This window comes from Amblyraja radiata, chromosome 3 (genome assembly GCF_010909765.2).
Source record: "Amblyraja radiata isolate CabotCenter1 chromosome 3, sAmbRad1.1.pri, whole genome shotgun sequence".
Lineage (NCBI taxonomy): Eukaryota > Metazoa > Chordata > Chondrichthyes > Rajiformes > Rajidae > Amblyraja > Amblyraja radiata.
The window spans coordinates 111,519,262-111,535,755 of NC_045958.1; the positions used below are offsets into that span (position 1 = coordinate 111,519,262).

At 46.1% G+C, this 16,494-nt stretch overlaps 1 protein-coding gene across 1 annotated transcript in view; it reads right to left on the reverse strand.

Annotated features, from left to right (window-relative positions):
* The window catches only part of cmya5 (cardiomyopathy associated 5), an 82,326-nt gene that overhangs the window by 42,570 nt on the left and 23,262 nt on the right, over positions 1–16,494 (reverse strand). The window contains exons 3-4 of the mRNA XM_033018589.1: positions 6,528–6,623; positions 2,981–3,211 (exon numbers count right to left, since the gene is read on the reverse strand). Of these exons, the coding sequence (XP_032874480.1) occupies positions 2,981–3,211; positions 6,528–6,623 (327 nt within the window). The remainder of the gene's footprint in view (positions 1–2,980; positions 3,212–6,527; positions 6,624–16,494) is intronic.

Here is a 16,494-nt window from a genome sequence, read left to right on the forward strand (position 1 = left end):
TTCAGAGGGGTGAATCCTCGGATAGCGCCTGGACCTGATGGTATACCCGGGCGTGTTCTAAAAACCTGTGCAGATCAACTGGCTGGAGTTTTCACGGACATTTTCAACCTCTCACTTCTGAGGTCTGAGGTTCCCACCTGCTTTAAAAGGGCATCAATAATGCCGGTGCCCAAGTAGAGCAAAGTGACGTGCCTCAATGACTATCGACCAGTGGCACTAATGTCTGTGGTGATGAAGTGTTTTGAGAGGTTGATTATGGCGCATATCAACTCCTACCTCGACAAGAACCTCGACCCACTGCAGTTCGCGTACCGCCACAACAGATTAACTGTGGATGCGATCTCACTGGCTCTCCACTCCGCTCTGGACCACTTGGACAACAAAAACTCATATGTCAGGCTGTTATTCATTGTCCACAGCTCAGCATCTAATACAATCATTCCCTCCAAGCTGGTTACCAAGCTCTCAGATCTGGGTCTCTGCGCATCTCTCTGCAATTGGATCCTCGACTTCCTCATCCACAGACCACAGTCTGTTCGTATTGGTGGAAGTGTGTCATCCTCGATAACAATCAGCACGGGAGCGCCTCAAGGCTGCGTGCTCAGCCCCCTGCTGTACTCACTCTATACAAGATTTTATCTTTATCTTTTTATTTTACAAGATTAATTCCTGCAATGAGGGGATTGACATATGAGGAAAGGTTAAGTAGGCTGGAACTCTACTCTTTGGAGTTTAGAAGAATGAGAGGCGATCTCATTGAAACGTATAAGATCGTGAGGGGCCTTGATCGGGTGGATGCACCGAGGATGTTCCCAATGATCGGGGAAACTAGAACTAGGGGACATAGTTGCAGAATAAGGGGGGGCTCTTTTAAAACTGAGATGAGGAAGAACTTCTTCACCCAGAGGGTGGTTAATTTATGGAATTCACTGCCCCAGGGAGCAGTGGAAGCAGAAACATTAAATATATTTAAATCTAAAATAGATGGGTTTTTTAGCTGCCAAGGGGATAAGGGGCTACGGGGAGAGGGCAGGGATATGGACCTAGGTATGGTTAGTATAGTAAGACCTGAGTGATCTCCTGGACAAGTGTCGATCGCCTGGATTGGGGTCGGAGAGGAATTTCCCGGATTTTTTTCCCGAATTGGACCTGGGTTTTTATCCGGTTCTTTGCCTCCCCCAGGAGATCACGCGGTTCTTGGGGTGGAGAGGGGAGATAGAGGTATAAAGGGGAGGGTAGTGTCTTGTGTTCTGTGTCTTGTGTCTACTGTTTGTGGGTAAGGGTGTCTGTTTAGTGTTCAGCCATGAGCGAATGGCGGTGCGGGCTCGACGGACCTGGTGGTCTACTCTCGCACCTACTTTCTATGATTCTATGATTCTATACTCATGACTGCGTAGCTGGTCATAGTGCGAACTCCATCATCAAGTTCGCCGACGACATCACTGTTGTAAGACGAATCACTGATGGGGGACGAGTCAGAGTATAGAAGTGAGATCGACCCACTGACCAAATGGTGCCAGCACAATAACCTGGCTCTCAACACCAGCAAAACCAAGGAACTGATTGTGGACTTTGGAAGGGGTAGGATGGGGACCCACAATCCCATTTATATCAATGGGACGATGGTGGAAAGGGTCAAGAACTTCAAATTCCTGGGCGTGCACATTTCCAAAGATATTTCCTGGTCCCAGCACACTGATGCAATTATAAAGAAAGCTCATCAGCGCCTCTACTTCCTGAGAAGATTACGGAGAGTCGGTATGTCAAGGAGGACTCTCTCGAACTTCTACAGGTGCACAGTAGAGAGCATGCTGACGGGCTGCATCGTGGCTTGGTTCGGCAACTTGAATGTCCAGGAGCGGACAACAATGCAGAAAGTTGAGACCACCGCCCAGTCCATCATCGGCTCTGACCTCCCCACCATCGAAGGGATCTATCGCAGTCGCTGCCTCAAAAAGGCTGCCAACATCATCAAGGACCCACACCATCCTGGCCACACACTCATCTCTCTGCTACCATCGGGTAGAAGATACAGGAGCCTGAAATCTGGTACAACTAGGTTCAGGAACAGCTTCTTCCCCACAGCCATCAGGCTATTAAACTCACCAACATAGAGACTCTGAACAACATAGAGCCTATTGCACTTTATCTGTTTATTTATGTGTATATGTGTGGTCTATGCTATATAGACACACTGAACTGTTCTGTATTTATGCTTACAATATTCCGTTGTGCTGCAACAAGCAAGAATTTCATTGTCCAACCTGGGACACATGACAATAAACTCTTGGGACTTTACTACTGACAATGGAACAATGAAATTCTTACTTGCACCAGTATAACAGGCCTATTATCACAGCCCACGTTATCTAAAAGAAGGAACTGCAGATGCTGGAAGTCTGAAGAAGGGGTTTCGACCCGAAACGTTGCCTATTCCCTTCGCTCCATAGATGCTGCCTCGCCCGCTGAGTTTCTCCAGCATTTTTGTCTACGCACGTTATGTAAAACTGAGGATCTATACCTAGTATTTAAAATTCTTTAGTATATTACATAGAAAATAGAAACATAGAAAATAGGTGAAGGAGTAGGCCCTTTGAGCCAAGCATCGCCATTCAATATGATCATAGCTGATCATCCAAAATTAGTACCCCTTTCCTGCTTTCTCCCCATATCCCTTGATTCCTGTAGCCCTAAGAGTTATATCTAACTCTCTGATCAATCTATCTCTCTGAGATATCTAATCTATTCACTGCATATGAAACATGCAGTGAATTGGCCTCCACTGCCTTCTGTGGCAGAGAATTCCACCGATTCACAACTCTCTGGGTGAAAAGGTTTTTCCTCATCTCCGTCCTAAACGGCCCGCCCCTTATTCACAAAACTGTGCTCAGTTTCGATCTCTGCGGATAAGAAGGGAGATCAAGTTGCCGTATTGTGACCATATCCATAATATGAACAAATCTAGGGTAAAGATAGATACCTTTAGGAACTCCACGTCATCAAGCTCCACACTCTCCCTTGTCTTCTCCGCAGTTTCCTTTGCGAAATCAATGTTACATCGGTAATTGACCATTTGGTCGCACAAGTGTTCCAATTTCATCTTTTTCTCCTCTTCCAGGACCTGGGACATTTCTGTGTACTGTGAAAGCAGCAGCTTCATGACTTCATCATGCTGATCCTCAAGGTACTTCTCCTCTTTCGTGCAATTTTCCTGAGGATTTTCAAAGAGACAGCGTGGAATTAGCTTGGCTTCCTTCATGGAAAGACACAAAATGCTGGAGAAACTCAGCATCCCAGAAGAACATGGACGGGCGACATTTTGGCTCAGGAGCCATTGTCGACCCAAAACGTCACCTATTCCTTTTCTCCAGAGATGCTGAATGACCCGCTGAGTTCCTCCAGCATTTTCTGCCTTCCCCAGATTGTTGGCTTCCTTCGTTTCCATGGTAGTTTAGTTTCAGTTTGAATTTGAGAGATGCAGCTATGGAAGCAGGCCCTTCGGCCCACCAATTCCACACTGACCATCAATCACCCGTTCACACTAGTTCAATGTTTCCCACTTTCCCATCCACTCCCTACACACTCGGGCCATTCACAAACGCCAATTAACCTACAAATGCCCATGTTTAATATCATTCCATTCAGAGATTGCACTGAGGCCTTCTTATCAATATTGGAGATCTTTCTACCATTCACTGCACAAGATTAGTGCTTGAACAGATTTAAACAGGTACATGAGCAGGAAAGGTTTCGAGGGATATGGGCCAAAGGCGGACAGGTGGGATGAGTGTAGATGGGACATGTTGGTCGTCGTGGGCAGGTTAGGGCCTGTTTCCACACTGTATGGTTATGGTTATAAATGGTCAGTAAATTGAACTTATTTTACTATCTTTTGCCAATATTTTGCTTTTTTTTTCCCCATCTTAGTCTTTCAGTAAAGGTTTAAGGTGAGAAAGGGGAGAGATTTAAAAGGGAGTAAATGATGATTTTTTTCACTCCAAGGGTGGTGTGTACATGGAACAAGCTGCTTGAAAGGTGGCAGAGACAGATACAATTATGACTGGACAATAATGAACAATTATGATTAGTACGGTGTCAAGAGTTATGGGGAGAAGCAGTGGTATGGGATTGAAAGGGAAAGATAGATTAGCCATGATTGAATGATGGAGTGGACTTGGTGGGCGGAATGGCTTAACTCTGCTCCTATGACTTATGAACATGACATTTAAAATTCACTCAGATAGGTACATTTCATAGGAAAGGTTTGTAGGGGTGCGGGGCAGCTGCAGGCATGTGGATTAACTCAGTTAAGAAAGATGGTTAGCATGGATCAGTTGGACCGAAGGGCGTGTTTCTGTGCTTTAGACTAGAAATACAGCGCGGAGAGTGGCCCTTCGGCCCATCGAGTCCATGCTGGCCAGTGATCAGCCCATACACCAGCACTCTCATGCAGGGTGACTTGGACAGGTTGGGTGAGTGGGCAGATGCATGGCAGATGAAGTTTAATGCGGATAAATGTGAGGTTATCCACTTTGGTAGCAAAAACAGGAAGGCAGATTACTATCTAAATGGCGTCAAGCTGGGAAAAGGGGAAGTACAACGGGGTCTGGGGGTCCTTGTACATAATTCTATGAAAGTAAGCATGCAGGTACAGCAGGCAGTGTAGAAAGCGAATGGCTTGTTGGCCTTTATAACAAGAGGAATCGAATATAGGAGCAAAGAGGTCCTTCTGCAGTTGTACAGAGCCCTAGTGAGACCACACCTGGAGTATTGTGTGCAGTTTTGGTCCCCTAATTTGAGGAAGGACATTCTTGCTATTGAGGGAGTGCAGCGTAGGTTTACAAGGTTAATTCCCGGGATGGCGGGACTATCATATGCTGAGAGAATGGAGCAGCTGGGCTTGTACACTCTGGAGTTTAGAAGGATGAGAGGCAATCTCATTGAAAAATATAAGATTGTTAAGGGCTTGGACATGCTAGAGGCAGGAAACATGTTCCCGATGTTGGGGGAGTCCAGAACCAGGGGCCACAGTTTAAGAATAAGGAGTAAGCCATTTAGAACGGAGACGAGGAAACACTTTTTCTCACAGAGAGTGGTGAGTCTGTGGAATTCTCTGCCTCAGAGGGCGGTGGAGGCAGATTTTCTGGATGCTTTCAAGAGAGACCTAGATAGTAGGGGCTCTTAAAAATAGCGGAGTCAGGGGATATGGGGAGAAGGCAGGAACGGGGTACTGATTGTGGATGATCAGCCATGATCACATTGAATGGCGGTGCTGGCTCGAAGGGCCAAATGGCCTACTCCTGCACCTATTGTCTATTGTCTCCTACACACTACATCAATGATTTGGATGAGAACATACAGGGCAAAATTAGCTGCTGTTGATATAAAAGTGGGTCGTTTTTCAGATAGTGAAGATGGTTGTGAACGATTGCAGCAGGATCTGGATCGATTGGCCAGGTGGGCGGAGGAATGGTTGATGGAATTTAATGCAGAGAAATATGAGGTGTTGCTTTTTGGGATGTCGAACAAGGGCAGGATTTACACAATGAATGGTAGGCCTCTGGGTAGTGTTGTAGAGCAGAGGGATCTAGGAGTGCAGGTGCATGGTTCCTTGAAGGTAGAGTCGCAGGTAGATAAGGTGGTCAAAAAGGATTTCGGCACATTGGCCTTCATCGGTCAGAGTATTGAGTACAGAAGTTTTGAAGGTCATGTTGCAGTTGTATAAAACGTGGGTGAGGCCATAATTAGAATATTGTGTTTAGTTCTGGGCACCATGTTATAGGAAAGATGTTGTCAAGCTGGAAACGGTACAGGGAAGATATACGAGGATGTTGCCAGGACTAGAGGGTCTTAGCTATAGGGAGAGGTTGAGTAGGTTGGGACTCGATTCCTTGGAGCACAGGAGGATGAGGAGTGATCTTATAGAGGTGTATAAAACCATGAGAAGAATAGATTGGGTCTTCTTGCCCAGAATAAGTGAATCGAGGACCAGAGGACATCGGCTTAATGTGAAGGGGAAATGATTTAATAGGAATCTGAGGGGTAACTTTTTCACACAAAGGGTGGTGGGTGTATGGAACAAGTTTCCAGAGGAGGTAGTTGTGGCTGGGACTACCCCAATGTTTAAGAAACAGTTCGACGGGTACATGGATAGGACAGGTTTGGGGGGGATATGGACCAAGCGCAGGAAGGTAGGACTAGTGTGGCTGGTGACATGATGGCCGGTGTGGGCAAGTTGGGCTGAAGGGCCTGTTTCCATGCTCTATCTCTCTATGACACTAGGGACAATTTAGAATTTTACCAAAGCCAATTCTGTGGAGGAAACCGGAGCACCCGGAGAAACCCCACTCGGTCACAGGGACAACATACAAACTCGGCACAGACAGCACCGGCAGACAGGATGGAACCCGGGTCTCTGGCAACAACTCTACCGCTGCGCCACCTCGCTGTACAGCTCCCCGCGGATTCCACAACACAACTACCCCAGCATCGGTTGTTTTTAAGGTGACATTGTACATACCACCCACCTCAACAGCATTGAATGAATCTTCCAGCTCTGCCACAAATTCTTCAATCCTGCTCGCCTTTTCTCCAGCGGTCTTCACAAAGTCGTCCAACTTTTCCTGCAAAGAGATCCATTAAATAAGTTATTACAAAACAAATGTTTGAAGAATCTCTTATGCCATGAAACATGCCACTGGTCACAGTTGTTAACTTCGGAAGCTGTCACCTTATGAGTTTAGTTTAGCTTTAGAGATACCCCCCGGGGCTGAAACAGGCCCTTCGGTCCACCGAGTCCGCACCAACCAACCATCACCCGTACACTTGTTCTATCCTACGTGAGAGAGGAAATTTATAGAAGACAATTCACTTGGAAACCTCTACGTCTTTGGAGTGTGGAAGGAAACCGGAGAACCCAGGGGTAAACTCACATGGTTGACATAGACCCAAAATGAACAGGTGATCGCTGGTAGGCCGAAGGGCCCGTTTCCACGATGTATCTAAACTAAACAAAACTTTTAGTTTTAGAGATACAGCATGGAAACAAGGCCTTCGTCCCACCGAGTCCACGCTGACCAGCGATCCCCATACACAAGCACTATACTACACAGGGACAATTTATAATTTTACCAAAGCCGATTAACCTACAAACCTGTACCTTTTGGAATATGGGAGGAAACCGGAGCACCCGGAGAAAACCCACGCAGGTCACAGGGAGAACGTACAAACTCCGTACAGACAGCACCCGTAGTCAGGATCAAACCCAGGTCTCTGGAGCTGTAAGGCAGCAACTCTACCGCTGCACCACCGTGCCGCCCATTTATTGTTTTGCACGAGGATTTTTCCCTAAAGGGGGTGGAGGGTGGGAAATATTTTTTCCCCCCTCAAGTTTAATGATAAGGGGGAAATCCTTTAGGACCGAGATGAGAAAAACATTTTTTACACAGAGAGTAGTGAATCTCTGGAATTCTCTGCCACAGAAGGTAGTTGAGGCCAGTTCATTGGCTATATTTAAGAGGGAGTTAGATATGGCCCTTGTGGCTAAAGGGATCAGGGGGTATGGAGAGAAGGCAGGTACAGGATACTGAGTTGGATGATCAGCCATGATCATGTTGAATGGCGGTGTATGCTAGAAGGGCCGAATGGCCTACTCCTGCACCTATTTTCTAGGTTTCTATGTTTCATTCCCTTCTGCAAAAGTAAGCCTACATTTTAGAAACATTGAAAGAATCACTAATTACACAGTTATGTCGATCAGTTACTCCAGCTCTTTTTTTTGTAAACCGGCATCTGCAGTTCCATGATTCTACCATGACAACACTATTTATTAATCATGACCTTATGAAACTACCCATGGTCCCACCTGAGGTAATCTCACCCCATCGAGATGAAATCCCTTGCGCTAGACAATAGGGCAGCACTGTGTCGCAGCTGGCAGAGTCGCAACGCCAGAGAGCCGAGTTTGATCTTGGCTTCAGATGCTGTCTGTGTGCGGTTTCACCCCATGGCACTGTGGGTTTCCTCCGGGTGCTCTGGTTTCCTCCCACATCCCAAAGACGTGCGGGTTTGTAGGTTAATTGGCCCTCTGTAAATTGCTCCTTGTGTGTAGGGAGTGGATGGGAAAGTGGGACAACATAGAACTAGTGTGAACGGGTGATCGATAGTCGGCGTGGACTCGGTGAGCCGAATGACCTGTTTCCTTGCTGTATCTCTAAACTAAACCTAAACATTGCCCGATTGCCCTTATCTACCCCAGCAAAAAGATTCATCATCAGGGTTCAGCTGCCACCAACAAACCCACAATGTCTCTGGCGCTCTCCACAGAACTACATTCCTTACCTGTGGCTGTCTCCAACTCTGTATACTTCATATACTTTAAATGAATAGTGAAAGGCTTGGATAGAGTGGATGTGGAGAGGATGTTTCCAATGGTGGGAGAGTCTAGGACCAGAGGTCGTAGCCTCAGAATTAAAGGACGTTCCTTTAGGAAGGAGATGAGGAGGAATTTCTTTAGACAGAGGGTGGTGAACCTGTGGAATTCATTGCCACGGAAGGCTATGGAGGCCAAGTCAGTGGATATTTTTAAGGCAGAGATAGATAGATTCTTGATTAGTACATCGAGGTTATGGGGAGAAGGCAGGAGAATGGGGTTTGGAGGGAGAGATGGATCAGCGATGATTGGATGGCGGAGTAGACTTGATGGGCCGAATGGTCTAATTCTGCTCCTCTCACTTATGAACTTATGAAGTACACAGCAACACAGAGAGTATAGCATCAGAAAACTCCTCAATAAACAGAGTTTATGATAACTAATCATTCTCGAGTTAAAACCGTAACTAAACCTCAACCCTGTTCTTCAAAATCATTCCCCCGTTATTAAATCAGGAAGAATTTAACATCCAGCAATAATTTAATCTGCAAATGGACACAAAGTGCTGGAGTATCACAGCAGGTCAGGCAGGATCTGTGGAGAACATGGACAGGTGATATTCCGGGTCGGGAACCTTCTTCACCTTTCTGTATTAACCAGCATCTGCAGTTATAGACAATAGACAATAGGTGCAGGAGTAGGCCATTCGGCCCTTCGAGCCAGCACCGCCATTCAATGTGATCATGGCTGATCAGCCCCAATCTGTACCCCGTTCCTGCCTTCTCCCCATATCCCCTGACTCCGCTATTTTTAAGAGCCCTATCTAGCTCTCTCTTGAAAGCATCCAGAGAACCTGCCTCCACCGCCCTCTGAGGCAGAGAATTCTACAGACACCACTCTCTGTGAGAAAAAGTGTTTCCTCGTCTCCGTTCTAAATGGCTTACTCCTTATTCTTAAACTGTGGCCCCTGGTTCTTGACTCCCACAACATCGGGAACATGTTTCCTGCCTCTAACTTGTCCAAGCCCTTAACAATCTTATATGTTTCAATGAGAAACCCTCTCATCCTTCTAAACTCCAGGGTTTACAACCCCCAGATCCCGTTGTACTACCCCTTTTCCCAACTTGACGCCATTTAGATAGTAATCTGCCTTCCTGTTTTTGCTACCAATGTGGATAACCTCACATTTATCCGCATTAAACTTCATCTACCATGCATCTGCCCACTCCCCCAACCTGTCCAAGTCACCCTGCATTCTCATAGCATCCTCCTCACAGTTCACACTGCCACCCAGCTTTGTGTCATCTGCAAATTTGCTAATGTTACTTTGAATCCCTTCATGCAAATCATTGAAGTATATTGTAAATAGCTGCGGTCCCAGCACCGAGCCTTGCGGTACCCCACTAGTCACTGCCTGCCATTCTGAAGGGACCCGTTAATCCCTACTCTTTGTTTCCTGTCTGCCAATCACTTCTCTATCCATGTCAGCACTCTACTCCCAATACCATGTGCCCTAATTTTGCCCACTAATCTCCTATGTGGGACCTTACCAAATGCTTTCTGAAAGTCCAGGTACACTACATCCACTGGCTCTCCCTTGTCCATTTTCCTAGTTGCATCTTCAAAAAATTCCTTCGTAAATCAATGCTGACTCAGACCGATCCTGTTACTGCTATCCAAATGTGCGGCTATCTCATCCATTACAATTGACTCCAGCATTTTCCTCACCACCGATGTCAGGCTAACTGGTCTATAATTCCCCGTTTTCTCTCCCGCCTTTCTTAAAAAGTGGGATGACATTTGCTACCCTCCAATCCACAGGAACTGTCCCTGAGTCTATAGAACATTGGAAAATTATCACCAATGCATCCACGATTTCTAGAGCCACTTCCTTAAGTACCCTGGGATGCAGACCATCAGGCCCTGGGGATTTATCAGCCTTCAGTCCCATCAGTCTATCCAACACATTTCCTGTCTAATGTGGATTCCCTTCAGTTCCTCTGTCACCCCAGATCCTCTGGCCACTACTATATCAGGAAGATTGTTTGTGTCCTCCTTAGTGAAGACAGATCCAAAGTACCTGTTCAACGCATCTGCCATTTCCTTGTTCCCCATAATAAATTCACATTTTTCGGTCAAGGGTACAACTTTGGTCTTAACTAATTTTTTCCTCTTCACATACCTAATGAAGCTTTTACTATCCTGCTTTATATTCATGGCTAGCTTACCTTCATACCTCATCTTTTGTCCCCATATTGTCTTTTTAGTTATCTTCTGTTGTTCTTTAAACATTACCCAATCCTCTTGCTTCCCGCTCATCTTTGCTACGTTGTACTTCTTCGCTTTAATTTTTGTACTGTCCCTGACGTCCCTTGTCAGCCATGGTCGTCCCATTCTCCCCTTTGAATCTTTCTTCCTCCTAGGAATGAACTGTTCCTGCACCTTCTGTATTATGCCTAGAAATACCTGCCACTTTTGTTCCACTGTCATCCCTGCTAGTGTATCTTTCCAGTCAACTCTGGCCAGCTCCTCCCTCATGGCCCCATAGTCCCCTTTATTCAACTGCAACACTGACACCTCTGATCTACTCTTCTCCCTCTCCGATTGTAGATTAAACCTGACCATGTTATGGTCACTGCCTCCTAATGGCTCATTAACCTCGAGGTCCTTTATCAAATCCGGTTCATTACATAACACTAAACCCAGAATTGCCTTCTCCCTGGTAGGCTCCAATACAAGCTGTTCAAAGAATCCATCACGAAGGCAAACTCCACAAACTCCCTTTCTTGGGGTCCAGTACCAACCTGATTTTCACAGTCTACCTGCATGTTGAATTCTCCCACAACAACCACAGCATTACTTTTACTACATGCCAATTCTTTATTTCTACAATAATTGAATCTGGATACTTAAAATCACTGTGTCAAAATATTATTAGTTTTTCTCGAAGGTAGGCACAAAATGCTAGAGTAACTCTGCGGGTGAGGCAGCATCTATGGAGAGAAGGAATGGGCGACGTTTCTGGTCGAGACCCTTCTTCAGACTGATGTCAGGGGAGGGGGCGGGACAAAGATAGAATGTAGGCGGAGGCAGTAAGACTGGTGGGAGAACTGGGAAGGGGAAGGGGATGGAGAAGGAAAGCAAGGGCTATCTGAAGTTAGAGAAGTCAATGTTCATACCGCTGGGGTGTAAACTACCCAAGTGAAATATGAGGTGCTGTTCCTCCAATTTGTGCTGGGCCTCACTCTGACAATAGAGGAGGCCAATGGAGGAATTCGTTTTTCTCCATTGATCCATTAACTATTCTTTATTGAAAGATTATATATTATTGCACGAAAACTGTAACTGGGTAATACCAGCTATATCTGTACACTGTTGTAATCATGTATTGTCTTTCCTCTAACCGGATAGCAACAAAGGCTTTTCACTGTACCTTGGTCCACGTGACAGTAAACTAAACTAAACTAAACCAAACTACCAATCCTTCGTTATCACCTCTTCCCCAGCCAACCCCTGCTTTCCCTCCTTCCCCCTCCCTCCTCCACTCTAGCTGCCCTATTAGTTCCACTGTTCGCATCCTTGCACCCCTTCGCTATCACCTCTTCCCCAGCCAACAATGAGCCTTTATGGGCCCCACCCTTTCCTGGCCATCTATCGCCAGGCATAATTTGTTCTGGTCTTTTCCTACCTCCAATTCCGTTCCCCCCCCCCCCCCCCCCCCTCCCCTCCCCCACACCCACTACTTTCAGTCTGAAGAAGGGTCTCAACACAGAGCGTCATCCATTCCTCTCCACAGATGCTGCCTGTCCTGCTAAGTTACGCCAGTATTTTGTGTCGGTGAAAACCAGCATCTGCAGTTTATTTCTGCACATCACTTTACCTCAACATTATCTGGCACCATGTCTCAGGAGGAATCTTAATGCAAATAATACCATAGGTGGCACGGGAGTGCAGCAGTAGAGATGCTGCCAGAGACCCGGGTTCGATCCTGACTACAGGTGCTGTCTGTACGGAGTTTGTACATTCTCCCCGTGGCCTGCGTGTGTTTTCTCCGAGATCTTCGGTTTCCCCCACACACTCCAAAAGGCGTACAGGTTTGTAGGTTAATTGGCTTGGTGTGAATGTAACAATTGTCCCTAGTGTGTGTAGGATAATGTTAATGTGTGGAGAATGCAGAAGAATGGGCTCCCGCAAGGGTCAGTTTTAGCCCCAACCTTGTTCAACCTTTACACAAATGACCTACCCACCACCAAATCCCGCAAATTCATCTATGCAGATGACATCTGTTTGGCCTTCCAAGCACCAGATTTTGGAACATTGGAACAGGTGCTCAATGAAGACCTTGCTAAACTGGACGAGTACTGCAAAACCTGGCGCCTAAAACCAAGCCCAGCAAAAACGGTCTCCAGTGTGTTCCACCTCCATAATGCAGAAGCCACAAGAGAACCAAACATCTATCTGAGCAGGACCAAACTGAAGTATGCCCCCACTCCAACCTACCTCGGAGTGACCCTTGACAGGACCCTATCCTTCAAGGAACATCTTAAAAGAACAGCAGCTAAGGTGAAGTCCAGAAACAATCTCCTCAGTAAGCTTGCTGGCTCAAAGTGGGGGGCTGCTGCCCCCACACTGCGCATTTCAGCACTAGCCCTTGCATTTTCTTCAGCCGAATATTGTGCCCCTGTTTGGTCCAGGTCATCCCACACACACCATGTGGATACCCAATTGAACTCAACAATGAGGATCATCACAGGAACAATCCGCTCAACACCACTCCCCTGGCTCCCTGTCCTATCCAACATAGCCCCTCCACAAATCCGGCGAGTAGTCCTCACTCAAAGGATGCTCCAAAAGACCAAAAACTCCCCTCATCTGCCAATTCACATGGACATCTTCAACCCACCCACTGCTCGACTTCCATCTAGACGACCAATTTGGAAGAACCCACCACCAGCTGATTTCACCATCCAATCAGCTTGGAAAAGGGAATGGGAGTCCAAGGACGTCCCAAATAAACATCTGGTGTCAGACCCCACCCACCCTGGCACCAATCTCCCAAGGAAGCAGTGGACGATGCTGAATAGATTCAGGACTGGACATGGCCCCTGCTTGGCCAGCCTTCACAAATGGGGCAGCAGTCCAACCCCATGGTGTGCTTGTGGAGAGCAGCAAACAATGCAACACATCATTGAAGCATGCCCTCAACAAAGACTCAAAGGAGGACTTGTCACCCTTCATACAGCAGATCAAGAGGCAACTGCTTGGCTAAAGGACTTTGCATTCGCTAAATAAATAAATGTGTGGAGATCGCTGGTCGGCGTGGACTTGGTGGGCCGAAGGGCCTGTTTCCTTGCTTTATCTCTAAACTAAACTAAAATGCAGAACATATGAGAATTTACGGCTAATGCTTCTCCACAGCCACTGAATTTACAGCTGTTAACTGCTCTCATTAAATCACAATACTCCCTAAATTAATATGTCTGACAGATAAAACATGACACAGGCAATGACTAATATTCCAGAAATTAACCAGCTGCTACAAAAATGGTCGCAAGCAATCGTCCATTATCATTTGATATCCAGCAATAACTTAATCTGGATATTTAAATAATTTACTGAGTCCAAATATTGTGAGTTTGTCTCCAGTCAGACATTTTCTGTTCTTTATTGAAAGATAACTATATGTGTTTAGTTTAGAGATACAGCCTAGAAACAGGCCCTTTGGCCCACCGAGTCTGCACCATTTATCATCCCATGGATTAATAAACCATATTCCTCGGACATCCTTGTAACAATGTTTATTGGAATAATCTACTATACTTACTGCGGGCCTGTTACTTTGATGAACAGAAATACTCCATGTGGATTTTAGTTATGGTACAAAGAACTAAGGCACCTCACATTTTACTCGGAGATTACTTACTTGAAAAATAGCGTGAACCTCAAAATAGCGTATAGGTTAATATTTGCAGGTTAATTGGCTTGGTGTAAATGTAAATTGTCCCTAGTGTGTGTAGGTTACGCTGGTTGTGCGGGGATCGCTGGTTGGCATGGACTCGGTGGGCCGAAGGGCCTGTTTCCGCGCTGCATCTCTAAACTAAATTAAAAATATATATAGACACAAAATTTCTGAAGAAGGTCTGAAGAAGGGTTTCAGCCCGAAACGTCGCCTATTTCCTTCGCTCCATAGATGCTGCCTCACCCGCTGAGTTTCTCCAGCATTATTGTCTACCTTCGATTTTCCAGCATCTGCAGTTCCTTCTTAAACCTATAGACACAAAATGCTGGAGTAACTCAGCGGAACAGGCAGCATCGCTGGGGAGAAGGAATGGGTGAGGGAGGTTGAGTATTCCTTGGAGCGCAGGAGGATGAGGGGAGATCTTATAGAGGTGTACAAAATCATGAGAGGAATAGATCAGATAGATGCACAGAGTCTCTTGCCCAGAGTAGGGGAATCGAGGACCAGAGGACATAGGCTCAAGGTGAAGGGGAAAAGATTTAACCTTTCCACACAAAGGGTGGTGGGTGTATGGAACAAGCTGCCAGAGGAGGTAGTTGAGGCTGGGACTGTCCCATCGTTCAAGAAACAGTTAGCAGGTACATGGATTGGACAGATTTGGAGGGATATGGACCAAGCGGAGGCAGGTGGGACTAGTGCAGCTGGGTCGTATTGGGCGGTGTGGGCAAGTTGGGCCGAAGGGCCTGTTTTAACACTGTATCACTCTATAACTCCATGACCCAAAACATCACCTGTCCATGTTCTCCAGAGATGCTGCCTGGCCTACTGAGTTACTCCTGTAATTTTTTTGTAAACCAGCTTCTGCAGTTCTGTGAATCCACCTCTCCCGAATTGCCTGGTACAGATTATTCCACACTTTTCTGGACTACCCTCACTGCAATAGATTTTGTGCAGAAGGGAGGTGACTTCACGATTGTTTGACAACTAATCCTAAATTATTAGTCATAGAGTCATACAGCATGGAAACAGGCCCTTCGGCCCAACTTGGCCACACCGACCAACATGTTCCATCTACACTGGTCCCACCAAGCGAATTGTTGACGCAGCCCAAACACAAACCAACCTCCTTTCCCTTTACTCCATTTATACCTCAAGCTGCCTCGGCAAGGCCAGCAGCGTAACCAAGGATCAGTCGCACCCTGGCTACTCCCTCTTTTCCCCCAAGTATGCGTTCAGGTACAGCAGGCAGTGACGAAAGCTAATGGCATGTTGGCCTTCATTGCAAGAGAATTTGAGTTTAGGTGCAAGGAGGTCCTACTGCAGTTTGTACAGGGCCCTGGTGAGTCCACACCAGGAGAATTGTGCACAGTTTTGGTCTCCTAATTTGAGGAGGGACATTATTGCTATTGAGGGAGTGCAGTGTAGGTTCACCCGGTTAATTCCCAGGATGGCGGGACTGACATATGATGAAAGAATGGGTCGACTGGGCTTGTATTTACTGGAATTTAGAAGGATGAGAGGGTATCTTATAGAAACATTAAAAATTCTTAAAGGATTGGACAGGCTAAATGGAGGAAAAATGTTCCCGATGTTGGGGGAGTCCAGAACCAGGGGTCACAGTTTAATAATGAGGGGTAGGCCATTTAGGACTGAGATGAGGAAAAACTTTTTCACCCAGAGAGTTGTGAATCTGTGGAATTCTCTGCCACAGAAGGCAGTGGAGGCCAATTCACTGGATATTTTCAAGAGACAGTTAGATTTAGCTCTTAGGGCTAAAGGAATCAAGGGAGATGGAGAAAATACAGGAACGGGGTACTGATTTTGGATGATCAGCCATTATCATATTGAATGGCGGTGCTGGCTCGAAGGGCCGAATGGCCTACTCCTGCACCTATTTTCTATGTTTCTATATTTCTGTTTCTCTCCTATAGGGCAGTGCTGAACTGCTATCTACTTTATTGGTGACCCTCAGACTATCCTTGATCGGACTTTGCTGGCTTTACCTTGCACTAAACGTTATTCCCTTATTATGTATCTATACAGTGTAAATGACTTTATTGTAATTTTGTGTTATCTTTCCGCTGACTGGATAGCACGCAACAAAAGCTTTTCACTGTACCTCGGTGCATGTGACAATAAACTGAACTGAACTCAACACCTGCCT